This window comes from Meles meles, chromosome 17 (assembly GCF_922984935.1).
Source record: "Meles meles chromosome 17, mMelMel3.1 paternal haplotype, whole genome shotgun sequence".
Classification (NCBI taxonomy): Eukaryota; Metazoa; Chordata; class Mammalia; order Carnivora; family Mustelidae; genus Meles; species Meles meles.
Genome location: NC_060082.1, coordinates 55,703,105 through 55,719,682, shown reverse-complemented (window position 1 = coordinate 55,719,682; position 16,578 = coordinate 55,703,105). Strand labels below are relative to the sequence as shown.

The 16,578-nt window shown below is 52.3% G+C and overlaps 1 protein-coding gene across 2 annotated transcripts in view; it reads left to right on the top strand.

Moving 5' to 3' along the window:
- Positions 1-540: 540 nt before the first annotated feature.
- The window catches only part of VASH2 (vasohibin 2), a 40,022-nt gene continuing 23,984 nt past the window's right edge, over positions 541-16,578 (top strand). Inside the window, exons 1-4 of one of the 2 annotated variants that reach the window (XM_045983249.1) lie at positions 541-824; positions 9,946-10,034; positions 14,086-14,142; positions 14,924-14,998. In XM_045983249.1, coding sequence (XP_045839205.1) covers positions 549-824; positions 9,946-10,034; positions 14,086-14,142; positions 14,924-14,998 — 497 coding nt within the window. In that variant the 5' untranslated portion in view covers positions 541-548. The remainder of the gene's footprint in view (positions 825-9,945; positions 10,035-14,085; positions 14,143-14,923; positions 14,999-16,578) is intronic. The other variant, XM_045983250.1, reaches the window with a different exon arrangement.

The following is a 16,578-nucleotide window of genomic DNA, read 5'->3' as shown; positions in this document are numbered from 1 at the left end:
TGGCGCTCTGCCACATTTGGCACCAAGGAATGCGTGGAGACTTGCGGGGACCTCCTGCTCCTTCACGCAGCACGAGCTTTCTCCTCCCTACCCGTCCACTCCGCACCCTCCACGCTCCGTGGATCCCCCTCCAGGTGTCTGGGGGCGGGTGTGAAGCTTGGGGGCAAAATTCGAGTCTCCTTCCTCGGGAATTGCAGGGCTGCAAGCTCGTGGGCAGTTCCTGGAGGGGTCTGTCGGCGCGCGGGGGGGAGCGGGGAGTGACGCGGGGCCCCTCCGAGGCCCCACCGCCGTTGGACACAGTGACTCCCGCCTCTGGTGTCCACTTACCCGTGGTGTGTGCTGTGTCTCCACTGATTTCAGGCTCGGCCCGTAAGCGGAGCTCCAGCCGCCGCTCCCGGTTCGCGCGTCCTGCGGCAGCCAGAGGCATGGAGAAGGCCGTCCCCGCGGGGCGCTGATCCCCGTGCCGCGCCCGCGCGCACACGCCCCCCGCCGCCGCCGCCGCCGCCGCCGCCGCCGCGCGCCCCCCGCACCCCCGCCCCGGCCCCACCATGACCGGCTCCGCGGCCGACACTCACCGCTGCCCCCACCCCAAAGGCACCAAAGGCACCCGGTCCCGGAGCAGCCACGCGCGGCCCGTGAGCCTCGCCACCAGTGGGGGCTCGGAGGAGGAGGACAAAGACGGCGGGGTGCTGTTTCACGTTAACAAGAGCGGCTTCCCCATCGACAGCCACACCTGGGAGCGCATGTGGATGCACGTGGCCAAGGTGCACCCCAAGGGGGGAGAAATGGTGGGCGCCATCAGGAACGCCACCTTCTTGGCAAAGGTCAGAGGCTTCGACGGACAGGGTGGGGTGGGCAGTGATGGGAACGCTTCAATCTGCATAGCAAGTAGAGGCGATGTCCGTTTTCCTGGTCCGGTTCTGGACTCCGTTATGCTCCCCCATTCTTCCGGGCCGGTCCCCACCCCCTTTGCTTAATTGAGAGGTCTGTCTTGGAAGCCTTAGAAATGGGGAGGGAGAGATGGAGGGCTTGCTGTCCTGGGACTGTGTGGTCTGGTGGTGCCAAGGGTTCTTTGAATCTCCAGCCAAACTCCGTTTGCTAACCCCATCACCTCCTCCAGCAAAAGCTATAAGCCACCTGGTAGCCACCAGGTAACACTAGTGTTGCCAAGAATGCTCAGACTGCGCCCCCTCCCCTGCCCCCACTTTTCCTCTTTGGAGACTCTAAGTCCTTCTCTGTCTCTCCCTTGCAAATGATTTATCAGGCTGTGAATGAATTTTGCAATCAACCAGTCAGAATTCTCAGCGTGAATCATTTCTAGACTTTTTGCCAATTCTTTTTTTCATGACAGTGACTTTCACCTCTGAAACTTGCAAAGCAGTGAACTGTCTCTTTTCTCAGCTTATCTGAGCTCCAAGAAAAAAAAAAAAAAAAGAAGACTTTTGGCTATTGCTTAAAAGGGACTTTCCAGTGCACATGATGCATTAGTCTCCCTGGATAGAGATGGAGGCTCAGGAGTGAAACTCTTTCTACCTTGGAGAGAAGCCAGCGAGCAGACTGAGTCTGGTGGCCAAGGATAGAGTTCGTAAGACAGAGGGAGGGAGATGTGTGGTGGTCACTCTATGGGACCTCAGAAAGCAAACTGCAGAGAAATGCTGCAGAGCCTGGGAGTGATGGCGTGGCAGATGGTTTTCCTTGCCTCCTGGGGACACTGGTGTGCCTGAGAAGATTTCTGGGCTGGCCTAGGAATGCCAGACCTGAGACCTGAAAGGCCATCTGGCTGAGTCCCCAAGCTGGAGCATCTGGTGACCTGAGCATCTGAGCCCTGCAGGCCAGAGAGCTGTGTGTGCCCTTGGGGGTAGTGACAGGGTCCAGAAGCTTCCTGTTGCAGTCAGTCGGTGCTGTATTGCAGCAGGTCAAGGAGACCTTCACGATGCCCAATGAGGACCTTTCCTGCTTTGTTTCCAGCTGTGATTTACCCCTGCTGGGCTTTCCTTGAGCAGGAGAACAACGCTGGTCTTGGCTTCAAAAAATCTGACTTCAGATTTTTGTCCTTACTTGACTGAGCCTTGCTTTACTTAAGGAGGACCTGGGAGCCCTTTAGCTCTGGAAGAGAGGTGGCCACAGGGGACAGAGGCCTGTTCCTGCTGTCCCATGCTGCAAATCTAATTCAGCTCCGGACCGCTGACCCTACTTCTAACTGTGGCTTTGTCTTTCGCCTGGCCTTGTGTGTGCAGACCCCTTTTCTCCATAGGAATCAGGAAGTGTCTGTTTTGGTGGAGATTCCTCTCCCCCCTCTCAGCAGAATCCCTTCTTCTTCCCAGAGACCTCATGGGGATGGGGAGCTCATCACCTCACAGTGGCCAGATTCGGGTGTTGGTGGTTGGGAAACTCTTGTCTTCAGTGGCACAGAAATTCTCCTTTTTCACCTTCATCCCCATGTTACCACTCATTGTTGGGTTGCCCTTTGAATCAGAGCAGCGCACCCCTACCTCCGTCGCTATTCATAGCTCCCAGAATGTTATGACACAGCCTTCTTGGAAAAAAAATCAAGGGACTGAATTCTGGTCCTGGTTGTGCTGCCTCTGGCTGTGTGGCCTCAGTCACTCACTTAAAAAAAACAAAAACCAAAAAACAAAACAAAACTCTGGCTTTAGTTTTCTCATCTGTAAAATGGGAATAGACAAGGTTTCATATCAAGTTCCTTCCAGGTCTGTCTTCAGTCCCTTGACGATACGACCCACGTGTCTCCAGATCTCCAGTGCTGAGCTGTGATAACAGAGTTGACTTAGAACAAGACCTCAGGACCGTGACGTTCCGTCATTCTGCATCTTCCTTTAGTTCTTTGTCCTCACGTAGCTCCTTCCACTGTGTCTCAGTGTCACAGTTCCGGGATCAGCGCACACTCCTCACCCTCTTTCTAGGACACTTGCTAGTTTGTCAGCAGTCGGTCCCTCTAAAATAAGCACTGACGAAACACAATATTCTCAATGTTGTCCGAGCGGTTTAAAACACAGATTACTTTTCCCTGAGACCCGTACCTGATGCTTCCATTATTGTGGCTGAATGACGTGTTCTTAAAAAAAAAAAAATTCCCTTTTTTACGTAGCAACCACAGTATCTTATCTTTTCACAGTAACCTGAAGTCACAGCAGAACTCCTGCCAAGCCGGGAAAACCCCAGGCCAAACACCGACCTTGGCTTTTTGAACCTGAACTTAACATCTCTCTCTTACGTTGTTGCATCATAATAGCGTGTTCTCCGACTGCATCTCCGTATCCCCTTCTCCCAGGTCCTGACCTTCCCCAACTCCTGACCCTTACCTAGGTCCTGAGACGGGAAACAGCTTCAAAACAGCTCCTGGTTCTGGGGATCACTTCTTTGAACAGTCCAAGGGCTGTTCTTGCACTCAGCTGGGCAGACTTTTTCCTTTGGGTCTGTGTCCTTTTCTCCTTTAGCAAGTGTCTTGCTGAGGACTTTGTATAGAAGAGGAGTGGTGGGGGCGCCTGGGTGGCTCAGTGGGTTAAAGTCTCTGCCTTCGGCTCAGGTCATGATCTCGGGGTCCTGGGATCGAGCCCCGCATCGGGCTCTCTGCTCAGTGGAGAGCCTACTTCCCCCTCTCTCTCTGCCTGCCTCTCTGCCTACTTGTGATCTCTCTCTCTGTCAAGTAAATAAATAAAATTTAAAAAAAAGAAAGAGGAGGAGTGATGGGGCGGTGGTAGAGGGTTGGAGAGTTTCAGGGAGGCTAACCGTTTTTGGCAATTGGATATAGACTAAGAAGCAAAGGAGGACAGGGAAAGGTACCAGAGCTTTAAGAGCAGGACGGAATGATACTTCTTTGCAGGACATTTTGTGAACAGCCATGGGAAGTTCTGCTCACAGGTCCAAGTGCCTCTACCTGGGCGGGGGCGGGAGTGGGAGGTGAGGGGCTCAGGGGTCTGGGGGCTCACCCCTTCTACGAGCCTCCTTTTCAATGTGGGACTGCAGGCATCGCCCTTGGTGGTTACTGGGTCCAAGTCAGCAGCTGACTAGGTGAAGGCGGGGGCTTTTCACGGAAAGTACGAAAAAGCAGCAGAGGCAGTTGGAGGATGATAAAGGAGGAGAAGGGAGAGGCAGACAGAGTGGCTGGCCCAGAAAAGATAGCAAGGTGTGCTAGGAAACCGCTCCTCCTGCTTCTCTCCCGGCTGAGCTGAACTCTCCAAGGGGCAGCCAGAATGGGTTCAGCAGGAAACAGCGATCGTTTCTTAAAGACCCCATGTTTTTGTGCCTCATTCTCATGTCGGTTCGAAATTGGGAAAGAATTCACTTTTAGAGGACACAGCTCTGCCCCAGCAGAGAGGTGTGAGACTGTGTGGGGAGACTTTGCAGTCGGGGCCCACTTCTGCCCCCTGCTAGCTCATACAGGCAGCACACTCCTGCCTCTGGAACCATGCTCTGTCCTTCCCTGTTGGCCCAAGGTTGAGACCCCCCCCCCCCCCCCGGGGCTCCATACCAGGCTGCCCTCAACAGGCTCCTGGCTGCCCGTGATGCAAAGGCCTGGGCTCCATCCTGGGCTCGTGAGTGATGTTCTGTGCTGCTTCTCCGAGTTGCCTGGTGTGTCCGCACAGGCACCTGTTTCTTCCAGAGCGGGGACAGCAAAAGGCTTTGCTCTCTTCTCATTCTTTCTGGTTAAAGATTCCTGGTGCCCCGTGTTCTGGCTTGCCTCCTTGCTTCCTTTTCTGCCTTCCCGCTTCTCTTGCTTATGGGGATGCCATTTGCACACCTGTGTCCACTGACGTCATTTCTGCCTGCATTCTTTGGACAGGTGATTCTGTTTGCCAAGAATGGGATGAGAAAGAGCCTGACCACCGAAGCCTTGCCTGTGGTTCGTTTCAGTATTCTTGAACAATTATCTTCCCATGCAGCCCATTGCTACCTCCTGCCCCGCACCTCCCAGGGCCCCAGACCGCAGGCACAGTGCCTGTGTAGAGAGGCTGGTTTTGATCTCTTCCCTCTGGATTCCGCCTTCATCAGCTGGGCTGTGACTTGAGGGGCTGGTGGCAGGCGGCAGGCAGCAGGAACCTTGAGGGGAAGGGCCGTGGAAAATCCAGGCTGGGGTTTCAGGTGAAACGGGAAAATAACACGAGGAGGGACTCTTAGGGTCTGTCAAGGAGGAGAAGTTAAAAAAAGAGTGTGCCAAGCGCATTTTATAAAAACGTGGTAGCGATTTGTGTTCCCATTGTGCCTTTTAAGAGCATCCCCGTCAACATTAGGTGTCCACATTTCAGAACAGCTCTACTGATTGGAGATGAAAATGGCCTTTTGCAGTGGCTTTACTTTGTATTTCTTTCTCTTAAGCTTTTATTTATTTATCTGTCAGAGAGAGAGAGAGAGCATAAGTACGGGAGCAGCAGGCAGAGGGAGAGGGAGAAGCAGGCTCTCCTCTGAGCAGGGAGCTCGATGCAGGACTCAATCCTAGGACCCTGGGATCATGACCTGAGTTGAAGGCAGACACTGAACCCACTGAGCCACCCAGGCGCCCCTTTACTTTGCATTTCTTAAATTATTAGTGAGCTTGAAATTTTTTTCAAATATTTATTCACTTCTTTTGTGAATTGTCTTTTCATGACTTTTAAAAATTATGGTAAAATATACATAACCTAATTTTACCATTTTAACCACCTTGAAGTGTACAGTTCTGTGCATTGAGTAATTCTCACTGTTGTATTCCGTCTCCAGAAGTTTTCCTTCTTCCCTGGCTGAAACATTGTACCCATTCCACGCTAACTCCGTCTTCCTCCCACCCCTCAGTCCCTGGCAACCACCCTTGGGCTTTCTGTCTGTATGAATTTGATTGCTGTGGGAGCCGCAGACAGTTGACCCCTCTTCTCCACTGCTCCGCTTTCTACGGTTTCTCTGATCCATGGTTCCCTGCCCTCTGGACGCAGGCGATCCTCTTTCTGACCTTTCAGAAGGTCAACAGTAACCTAACGCCAGGTCACGACGCCTTACGTCATTCCCCGCGGTTCATCTCACTTTGTAGGCATTTTATCACCTCCTATCTCAAGAAGGATGAATATACTACAGTTAAAGATTTTGCGAAAGATCATATTCACATAAATTGTATTACAGTATGTTGTCATACTTGTTCTATTTTATAGATTGTTTTAATCTCTTTACCAGGCCTAATTTATCAATGAAACTTTATCATAGGTATATGGATGCATGGGAAAAAAACAGTATATTTAGGGTTTGGCACTATGCAGACTCAGGCATCTGTGGGGGGAGTCTCAGAATGTATGCCCCGCGGGTAAAGGGGGATGACGGTGTAAGAGGTATCACATGGTATTTGTCCTTTTATGTTTTGCTTATTTCACTTAGTATGTCCTCAAGGTTTATCATGTTGTAGCTTGTGTCAAGATTTATCATGTAGCTTGTGTCAAAATGTCCTTTCTTTTTTTTTTTAATTTAATTTTTATTTTATTATTATTTTGTTTTTTTGGAGATTTTGTTTATTTGTCAGAGAGAGAGAGAGTTACACACAAGCAGGGAGAGTGGCAGGCAGAGGCAGCGAGAGAAGCAGGCTCCCTGCCAGGCAAGGAGCCGGATGCGGGACTCGATCCCAGGACTCTGGGATCATGACCTGAGCTGAAGGCAGAGGCTTAACCCACTGAGGCACCCAGGTGTCCCTCAAAATGTCCTTTCTTAACGCCAAATAATATTCCATTGTATGTATATATCATATTTTAAAAAATAAGCTGTGCCCAACATGGGGCTCAAACTCATGACCCCCGAGATCAAGAGTCACACGCTCTACTGACTGAGCCGGCCAGTGCCCCTGTACCACATTTTGTTTATCCATTCACCTGCCAAAGGCCATTTGGGTTGCTTCTACCTTTCGGGACATTTTTTTTTTCATTAAAGACCAAAGAGTTTTCTTTTATTTTTTATTATTTTAAGTAACCTCTACATTCCGTGTGAGGCTTGAACTCATGATCACAAGATCAAGGGTTGCATGCTGTACTGATGAGCCAGCCAGGGGTCCCTGAAGAGTTTTCTTAAAACTTTGAATGAAGTCTTCATGAATGAAGGATATTAGCTCCTGGTCAAGACGTGTCTGCGGGGGGAAGTGACTGTGTTCTCCTCTTCCACTGGGGTGAGAAGGCATCTCGTGTGATGTTCCACATCGAGTGTGCAGAGACTCAGGCCCTGCTGACTCTGTCTTCTAGTTCCAGGAAAGTGCAGACCGTCCAGGCTTCCCCGGGCTAGATCCCGAAAACATATCAGTAATGAAGACTAACAGAGCCAGCCCTTCCAGAGTACCAAGCGCCGATTCCAAGCCGCCGGCTTTGTACATTAGGTCCTACAATCCTCACAACCCGCCCTGACAGTTTGGAATAGGTGATCGTTTCCTATTTTATCAAGAAAGAAGTGGGCTTAGAGAGGTCATGGAGCTCGACAGGGTCCGCAGCGAGTAGGTGATAGCCCAGGGCCTCGGATCTTGTGTCTGTCTCATAATTAGCAGCCAAGGAGCCCGCCTGGTGTGTACAGTGCATTGTCCTGTGGGGGCTTTGGCCGCCTGAGGTGCTGGTTGGGAGCTGGCCGCCGGCCCGAGCCCCAGCCAGCCGTCCCAGACAGCAGGGTGAGTTGTAGCCTGATGACATCAGCCCTCAGCTGTCTCAGCTCCTCTCCCCCTCGCAGCCCTGCTCCCCAGCTGGGGCTGGTGGAATGTGGCCACAGCTCCCGCACGCGCTCAGCCGGGTCTGAGGTAACCAGGCAGCTGTTTTGAAAAGCCTCTGGGCGCCACCGGGCTGCTATTCTGAGGACCAGCTGCTGCCCGTTTCCCACCCCACCATCTGGGTCTTGTGGGCTCTGACGGGCTTGGGGGGGAGTTGAAATAATTTGGTGGTTCGTCTCCACAGCCACCTCTGAATCAAGTCCCTTGGCTATGGCAGGGCTCTGGCCAAGGGACACCCCTCTGAGGATCCCTTAGGTGATTGGTGATTCTTTGGGGGCATTTCCGCATGCTTTTACCATCTTTCGTATTAAATAGAATCAAACAACACTTTTCTGTGCAGAAATACGCTTGTGCCTTAATGCTGTCTCCTTCCCCTCCGTCCTTCCTCCGTCTCCGTGTTCCCTCGTCCCTGGTCTAGAACTCGGAATGTAGCAGGTGCTAAAGAAATGTTTTGTCACATCTCCCCTTCTCTCTCCCTTCTCCGCGACATCTCTGGCACATCCTTACGCGGAACTCCAGGTACGGGTAGACCCGCGGATGTTACTGCAAAAGCGAGGACAAGATTGACGCTTCTAGTGTTTGTAAGGGCAACCATACAAGGAAACATTTCATAATACATAATACATTTCCTCGGTGTGCGCACGCACTTGCGCACGGGGCAGGGTCGCGTGAGCGAATGGTCCCACTGGAACCTTCTGTTCCCCCAAATTACTCTGCAAGACAGAAATGTGACTTAAGTGGATATGTTGTAAACAAAATGTAGTTTGCAGAACAGCTGTGTGTGTGTGTGTGTACACACACCCCCTCACATTCGCACACAGACACACACACACTCAGCACCTTGGCTGTGAAGTAGGATGTGTGATTCGTTTCCTTTCTGCTGAAGGGGCAGTTGCTGTGAGGTAGAAAGTTGTAAAGCAAGAGAAAAGAGAAGCACTGAGAGGAAACGAATGTCGGGTGGCATTTTTAGTAAATGCGGCTCAACTTGCTGGAAGGTGTGGAAGGTGTAGAAGCAGGGAAGGGGCCCGCCCCAGGCCCGGGGCAGCGCACCATCCCACGTCGCTGTGGGGCCTGAGCCTGGAAAGCAGGGAGCGAGCCAGAGCACGCCCTTCGGCGGTAACTGTCCCTGGGACCCAGCCAGGCGGCCCAGCACTGTCCCCAAGTCTCTCCAGCAGCAGCTTCACTGTCCGTCACCTAAGCCCTAAATCCCCAGGGCCTCTCTTTCCCTGTTTTCTCGAGGATGAACTAATCGGCTCTGCTGCCCCTTCTGCTCCTCCCTAAGTGGCTTACTCCTGGAGGAGCCTCCCCTTTCCTTTGGGGCAGCAGCTCTCCTAGAGCCCCAGGCTCATGGGGACAGAGTGTCTCTGTCACCCCCCAGCCCCGCCCCGCCGGAGGCTAAGCTTCGGGGACTGAGACGCACACAGGGGGAGGAAAGCACACGCCATCCCCTGCTTCCCAGGAAGAGACGGGCTGGATGAGAAGCGCCTGCTTGTGCTCGCTCTTGGCCTCGTTGGCAGCGGTGCTCAGAGCTGCCTGGTGTCTCAGAGCTGGCGTCTTAGCTCTAAACTCCTGAGAAGAGGCACTTCCCCCCCCCCCCCCCCCCCGCCTCCAGGGTCACCTGCTGTTCTCTTCTCTTCCTGGCAGCAGTTAGAGCTTCGTGCGCTCAGTCATAGACACTCGGTGGGCGCTGGGCATGGATGGGGGCATGGATGGTGTTGAGGACCGAAGGCGCGTGTGGAGCCAGGTTGCATTCCTTCAGGGCACCACAGGTCTCATCGCTTCTCGGCCTTTTGGCTAAGATCAAGTGCAAGGCACCATAGGTCTTGCATTCGGTGGTGTCCCGGAGTATAACGGGTCATACCAGCCCTGCAGCAAAAGGTGCAGCCATGCAGTAAAAATGTGAGGGTGACCGGGGCGTGCCTGTGAACGCCCTGGGCCAGGCCGAGTGGGGAACACTACAGACAGCGTCCTTGGCTCAAGCAGATGACGCTGAGCCCCCCATGGGGAGGCAGGCGTGTTCACATTCACAAAACACAGAGGGCCGTAATGAGCCGTGGTGCCCCGGGGCAGAGCGTATGCAGAGCGGAGCTTCGGCGAGGGACGCCGTGGTCTGGGGAGACCTTGCGCGGGCGGGCGGCCCTCTGCTGTGCTTCCTGCCCTGTGGCTGCCCCAGACACTGCGCCCGCTGCCTCTCCTCGATAAAGAGTTCTCTCTCTCCTGCTTTGCAGCCTTCAGTGCCCCAGGTTCCGAACTACAGGCTGTCGATGACGATCCCAGACTGGCTCCAGGCAATCCAGACCTACATGAAGACACTACAGTATCCTTCCAACCAGGGTCTGGGCGGACCCCCCGGGGATGGGCGTGGTGACCTCGAGCCCGGTGGCAGGTCTGTCCCTGGCTGGTCAGCAAATGCTCTCTAAGGTTGGTGAGGCCGGACATAGAGGGGTGCCCCCATGTGAGTCTGGAAGGCATGATTATGGGGGAATGTACTTGCCATGATCAGAACTTTACCCTGTAGGCAGATGCGGGCTGGGAGGGCAAGGCACAGTGAGGCAGCAGTGACCACCCGGAGTCTCTCTTCCTTCCTCCCCCTCCCCTCTCCCTTCCTTCGTCGTTGTCTTTGTTTCCCTCCTCCCTCTCCCTCTACTGTCCGTCTTTCTCCCTCTTCCCTTCTGGGCTTTTTTCTGCTCCTTTTCTTTCCTTTCTGACTTTCTGCCTCCATCGTGACTGCTCATGGTCTGTAGGAGGCCCACCTGGCATTGCCTTTGACTCCTCAGGTGCCCCAGACCAGCAGCCATGCTCCCGTCTGCAGGAAGAAATGGAGCCCTGGGGTGGGAGTCCTCTCCCCTCATGTGAACTTGGAGAAGCACAGAGGAGCCCTGTGGGTGCAGGCTGAATTCAGACCAGTCCGACTCTGGTCCTTCTCTCTGCCCGTGGCCTTGGCTTGCTTGTAGCCAGGATTAGATCTGTTCTGTGGGCCCGCACCAGCAACACGGTAAGAACAAAGGAGCAGAGGTGGCTGGTTCATAGGCCACTGCTGATATTGTTTTCAGGGCTAGGAACTTTTCAGGCTAGGAGCGTGAGCTGGGCTGTCAGAGGTGTCTGTGAGAGGGACAGACCATTTGCCTGCGTCCGTGAACATCTCAGAACTAAGCCAGCATCAGATGCCCTACTGAGGCCGCTTTTGGCACCCTAACCCCCAGCATGTTAGTGCAAGAGGTCAATTCTCTGCTGACCTCTGTCCTTTGTCCCCAAAGACATAGAATTCAGCAGAAAGGATTTCATGGGGCACTTGTCCCGTGTGCCCCGGAAGAGGCCCTTCCTCTCGGTGCTACATGCAGGAATCTTTCCTGTGGACTTTTGTGTCCTCGCTGAAGTGAGGGCATACCAGAGGGGAGTAACACCAATTGCTACTGATTTGGGTAGGCAGATTACGTCATTAGCCTCTCAGTTCTCACTTCACAGGCAATCGCCTCCCTTGCATGGCATCTTCCCAGTGGAATCCTGAAGCCATAGTAGAGGGCGAGGTGGCACCAGCCTTCAGGGCTGAAGCCGACAGTCCTAACCCTGAGCAGGCTGTCAGCTCTTGGTGCTGACCCCCAAACCGGGACCCCTGGAGAACATACTATAAAATTCTGCCAGGATAGCCCTGGGCCCCAAGAGCCAAGCTTTCCTGGGTGTGCCTGACTTCTCACAGAACATTCCAGAAGGGGACAGAAATTAGAAGAGCTCCCCACTTCTATCTAGGACATGATCTTCCCAAGGATCATGCAGCCAGAGATGAAAGGGAATGTTGGGGATTCCCTGATAGGGGGCAAATGTTACACGTGCACTACGTTCGCTCATTCGCCCGGAAACCCTACAGCACATTCTCAGCCAACTTTTCACAGTTTGCCTGAAGGATCTGCTTTTTCATTTTCTTCTCTGACCCATAACGATGGTCACTGACCTAGATCACTGACCACAGAGAGGGCCAGAAAAGGGAAAATGCCGCAGGCTGCTGGGATTGTGCCCTTTGGTCCCCTGGCCGGCGGAGCCGCTGCACAAAGAAGACAGAGCATGACGTTTTTGTCTTCTAAGCAGACCTTCACAGGCACACCGCTGAGACATTGCAGATTCTGTTCCAGACCATTTGCAAGAGAGCAAATACGACCATAAAACAAGTCCAATGAATTCTTTGGTTTCCCAGCACATGTAAAGTTATGCTGACGCTACCCCATAACGTTATCCAGAATAACCGGGTTGTTGGCCCAGAAACATGGGCTTCTGGAAAGACAGGTGCCCCCTGATCTCCGCTGCGTGAGGAGAGGCCTTCTGAGAGTCAGCTCGGGCTCAGTAAGTCCCTCACTCTGAAGGCAATGTTTACAAGAGGCTTCCCTCCGCTCCCCCAACTCACTTTCTGGGGCTCATAACTGTAAAGAACTGATAAAGCAAGGCCAGGCAATTTTTTGTTATTTTATTATGGGTTTGTCTCACCTTACACACTAGGTGTATAGACTAGATCTATGAACAGGGAAAAAGTTATGCATATGGGTAGAATTTTGGCCCACTGAATTCTACTTTAAATATACCAAGAATCTCACGGTTGGAATGAGAAATCTTTGGTCAAGTAAAAAAAAAAAAATCGCTTTACCATGAGGATACGTAGTCCCTCATTTTTCTCTTTTCCCTCGAAGATTTTTTATATTGTATTTTTCAAAAGCTGGGCAAGCCTATATATGGTGATGGGCTCTTCTTATGGCCCGAGCTGATCATCTCCAGCCTGGTGAGCTTGTTAAAACCATCTTCCAGCTGTCACCCTGGAACCTCCAACACAGCAGTCCAAGGCAGGGTAGGGTGACTCTTAGTGACATCAAGGGTTAGGACCATGGCCTGAAGTTGGAGTCTCCAGCGGTGGGGCCCCGGGTCTGTTTATAATGACAACCCCCCCCCCCCCCCCAGTAGTTGTTATGCGAGCTTATGTCTGAGTGTCCAGCCATCCCTGTGCCCGGAGGGGATCCTAGCCCTCCTTGGGAGGGTGCCCAGCGCCCCCTGCTGCCACTGGCTGTACCACAATAGGGTCACACATCTACTCTCCTACCCCGGCCAGTGTTACAAGGTCTCCATTCATGAGCACCTTCCCACCATGTGCTTTTTTTCTATAGGATTTTGCTTGAGGCAGGGAAGAGAAATGTGTAAAGCAACTTTTCTTTAGGCTCTGAAAGAAATCAAGATCTAGTCTGCGAGAGCATGGCATCAGGGAAATTTTGGTCTCCTTCAGAATGACCTGGCACAGGCTTGCCAGTCCCTTAAGCTTTCTGGGCAACCAGCTAAATCCCAAGTTGTGGGTAATAGTGTCATCTTCTCAGACTCAGTAACCATTGTCTAGTGTCAGTCCAGTGAAATGATGGTGATGTCTCTACAGTAAGCTTTGCTGCAGACACTGGACACTATTGAGAACCCTACTGCCATCCACCCACCCATCTATCCATCATCCTCCCCTTCCATCCATCCATCTGTCCATCCAGCCACCCACCTGCCTACCCATCCATCCATCAATCCATCCCCCCTTCCGTTTCATCCATTCCTTCCATCCATCCATCTGTCCATCCAGCCACCCACCTGCCTACTCATCCATCCATCCATCCATCCATCCACCCTTCCATTTCATCCATTCCATCCATCCATCCATCTGTCCATCCAGCCACCCACCTGCCTACCCATCCATCCATCCACCCTTCCATTTCATCCATTCCATCCATCCATCCATCCATCCATCCATCCATCTGTCCATCCAGCCACCCACCTGCCTACCCATCCATCCATCCATCTACCCTTCCGTTTCATCCATCCATCCATACATCCATCCACCATTCACCTTTCCATCCCATCAATTCCATTCATCCTTCCTTCCTTCCCTTCATCCGTCCACCCTTCCGCCAACCTACCCATTTGTCCATCCATCTCTCCACCCATCTATTCACTTATTCCTTATTCATTTAACGATATTTGCTAACTGGAATATGTTGGACTTGTGCCAGGCTTTGTGGGGGATATAAAGATAATAAATAAATGGTCCTAACTCCCAAGGAGCTTGTAGTCTGATAAGTGAATTAAGACATGTATTCAACAAACAGAATACAGAGCAGACTGAAAATAGCTATTCTAAAGGTCCAAGGTGTTTTGAAGCTGAAGTTAGAAATTAGATTTTCAGGGAAGGACAGCGAGGATTAAGAGGCTCTTGGCTACCTTGTGGCTACTGGACGCTTTCTGGAAAGCCCCTCACTCCTCATTCCTCATCCCTTTGAGAAATCAATGCATGGCTTCCCCTCTGAGTCACTGGGATCTTTGGAGTTTTCTATCACTTTCCCTTTACATACTTCACACAGATACAATCACACAGGGACCCAGTTCTTTGAAATTAGGAAAATGAGACCTCTGAGTGGGTAAGTGGTGCATGATTCGTGGGCCAGGGGACCACTCTCCCACTTGAAAGTTGTCAACTCCCTCTCCCACCCTTTATCCCTGTATCCCCTGATCCGAAATCCTGGTCCGTAAGGGGTGGGGGAGGGGACGTGCCCCAGGGCCAGGTTGGTGGTGGGGCTAGGGGCTGGACCACTCAGACAGCTAAGCCCTGGGAGATACTAACTCTTACAGAGGTATAGGAGGCCTGAGCGTTGGTTTTTTTTTTGTTTGTTTGTTTTTTGTTTTTTGAGTAAGCTCCACACCCCACGTCACAGTTTCAGGCTTCTTTTTGGCAATGCAATTTCAGAGTATATCTTTTTTTTTTTTAAGTAGGCTCCATGCCCAGTGCAGAGCCCAGTGCAGGGCTTGAACTCACAACCCTGAGGTCAAGACCTGAGCTGAGATCAAGAGTTGGACACAATCAACTGAGCCACCCAGATGCCCCTGAAGTCTGTTTTATGGGACCTCCTTTCGTTGCTCTTTGCAATGCCCCTCGTCCTGGGGCCGTGAGAGTACAGCACGGCATACAGGCACTATCTCCAGGAACCAACTCTTGGAGAGAGGAGTGGAGAATTTAGAATTCAGTTCTGCCAGGTCCAGATGTGCTTTGGCTCTGTCTTGCACAGCAAGCTGTCCCCTTTCCCTCTATAATCCTGCATGTCACCTGGTATGGAGACTGGCACGCTGATGGATTGACAGACAGACAGACAGACTGCATAATTAAATCAGTCCTGAGATGCTTTGCTGTGCTCTACCCTACAGGTTAATGGAAACAGCGAAAGAAATGACTCGGGAGTCCTTGCCTATCAAATGCCTTGAAGCTGTCATCCTGGGGATGTATCCTTAAAGTTATGTTTGCTCAAGTTTACTTCATAGATGGTGGCCTCCTTGTGGGGCCCATTGTGCCTTCGTTGTTCCAAACTCACAGAGGTGATGCCCGTTGTCTGGTTGGGACAAAGTGTCAAGCTCCCCCTGGTGCTTCTCTTTAACTTTGACCTTCTGGAGTTGAACCAGATCAGAGCCTGGTTCCTTGGCTCATTGTCGACGTAAGCTGTTAGCTGCAGCCTGCCCCAGGCCTAGCTCTCAAGCCAGATCCACTAGTTACAAGGGGAATTCCAACTTAGAGGGACTACAGAGAGAGCATGTATCATTATTTTTTGCATTTATCTGGCACTGCAACAGGATAGACACTCAAGGGGAAATGGGGTTAGCCAAAGGCATCTCTGGGGAAATTTCCAAGAGTAGGTTGTGGACGAGACCAGGCAATGGCGTAGAGTCTTGACTCCACAGAATGTAGAGTTGAAACAAGGGTCTGGGCTCTGCCATACTTTCTGTTCCATTTCCCGCCAGACTCCTGGCTCCTTAGCCCGAGTCAAAAAGCGGTGATGGAAGTAGAATACGATCGGACAGAAGAGCACAGGGACTTGCAGTCCTCTGGGGCGGCCGGCTGGAAGGGACAGTGACCAAGGAAATGCGGCAAGACATGAACTTGGGAAGTGGTCCCGAGAAAGACCAGTTGGTCCTTGAGTGCTGTGCTGAGAAATGTGACCTTCTTTCCAAAGGCTACGGCAGCCCCCGAGAAAGCTCGCAGCAGAGGCACGACACAACCAGGCATGCGTATTAGAGAGGTGGTTCTTCGGGCAGATCGAAGGGCAGACTGAAGAAGGAGCTGGATCTGCAAAGCCCGTTAGGAGCTGCTCCCTGGGGGAAATGGTGATGCTTGAACTATGGTCCTGGCCAGGGGAACAGAGGTGAGCGGACATCAAGGAGACAGAATTTCCAGGACTCAGAGGCCAACTGAGTGCCGGAGTTGATGAGGAGGGAGTCAACCAATGGGTTGGGCGGTAGTTTGTGGAGGATGGGCAGGAGGGATGAGGGCGACGGAGAGGTGAGATTCTTTGGCCCAGAAGCCGTGAAGGTGGAGAGAGGAGCCCACCTGTGGGCTGATTAGCTGTAAGAGTTAGAGGAGACAGAGGCAACGAGCCCACATTTCTGGCTTGGAAAACTGAGGGATCGGGAAGGTGTGCTGCAGTCCAAGGAGGGACTTGCGGGGAGAGTCAGATTTATGGGGAGGGGAGTTCAGATTTGAGTATGTTCAATTTGAGACGTGGGCAGGGGTCGGATGTTGGGGTGGGTATGGAGAGTGTGATGCTCAGGAGGGGGCTCGGCACCGGAAATAGGAATCGGGGAGCTGCACGTACTTAGGGAATTGTAGCGGCTGTTCAAGGAACGAGAAGAGAGAAAGATCAAGGATGAGATCCCACCCTTTTGTGGTTTAGATGGACATGGTGAGCCCGTGACAGAGACCAAGAGGGAAATCTAGAGAGCTGGAAGGAAACCCAGGGTAGAAAGAGGCAAGTGTGACATCAGTGGAAGGACCGGTGGCTCAGAATCAGACCAGGGACAGTAGGACAGGG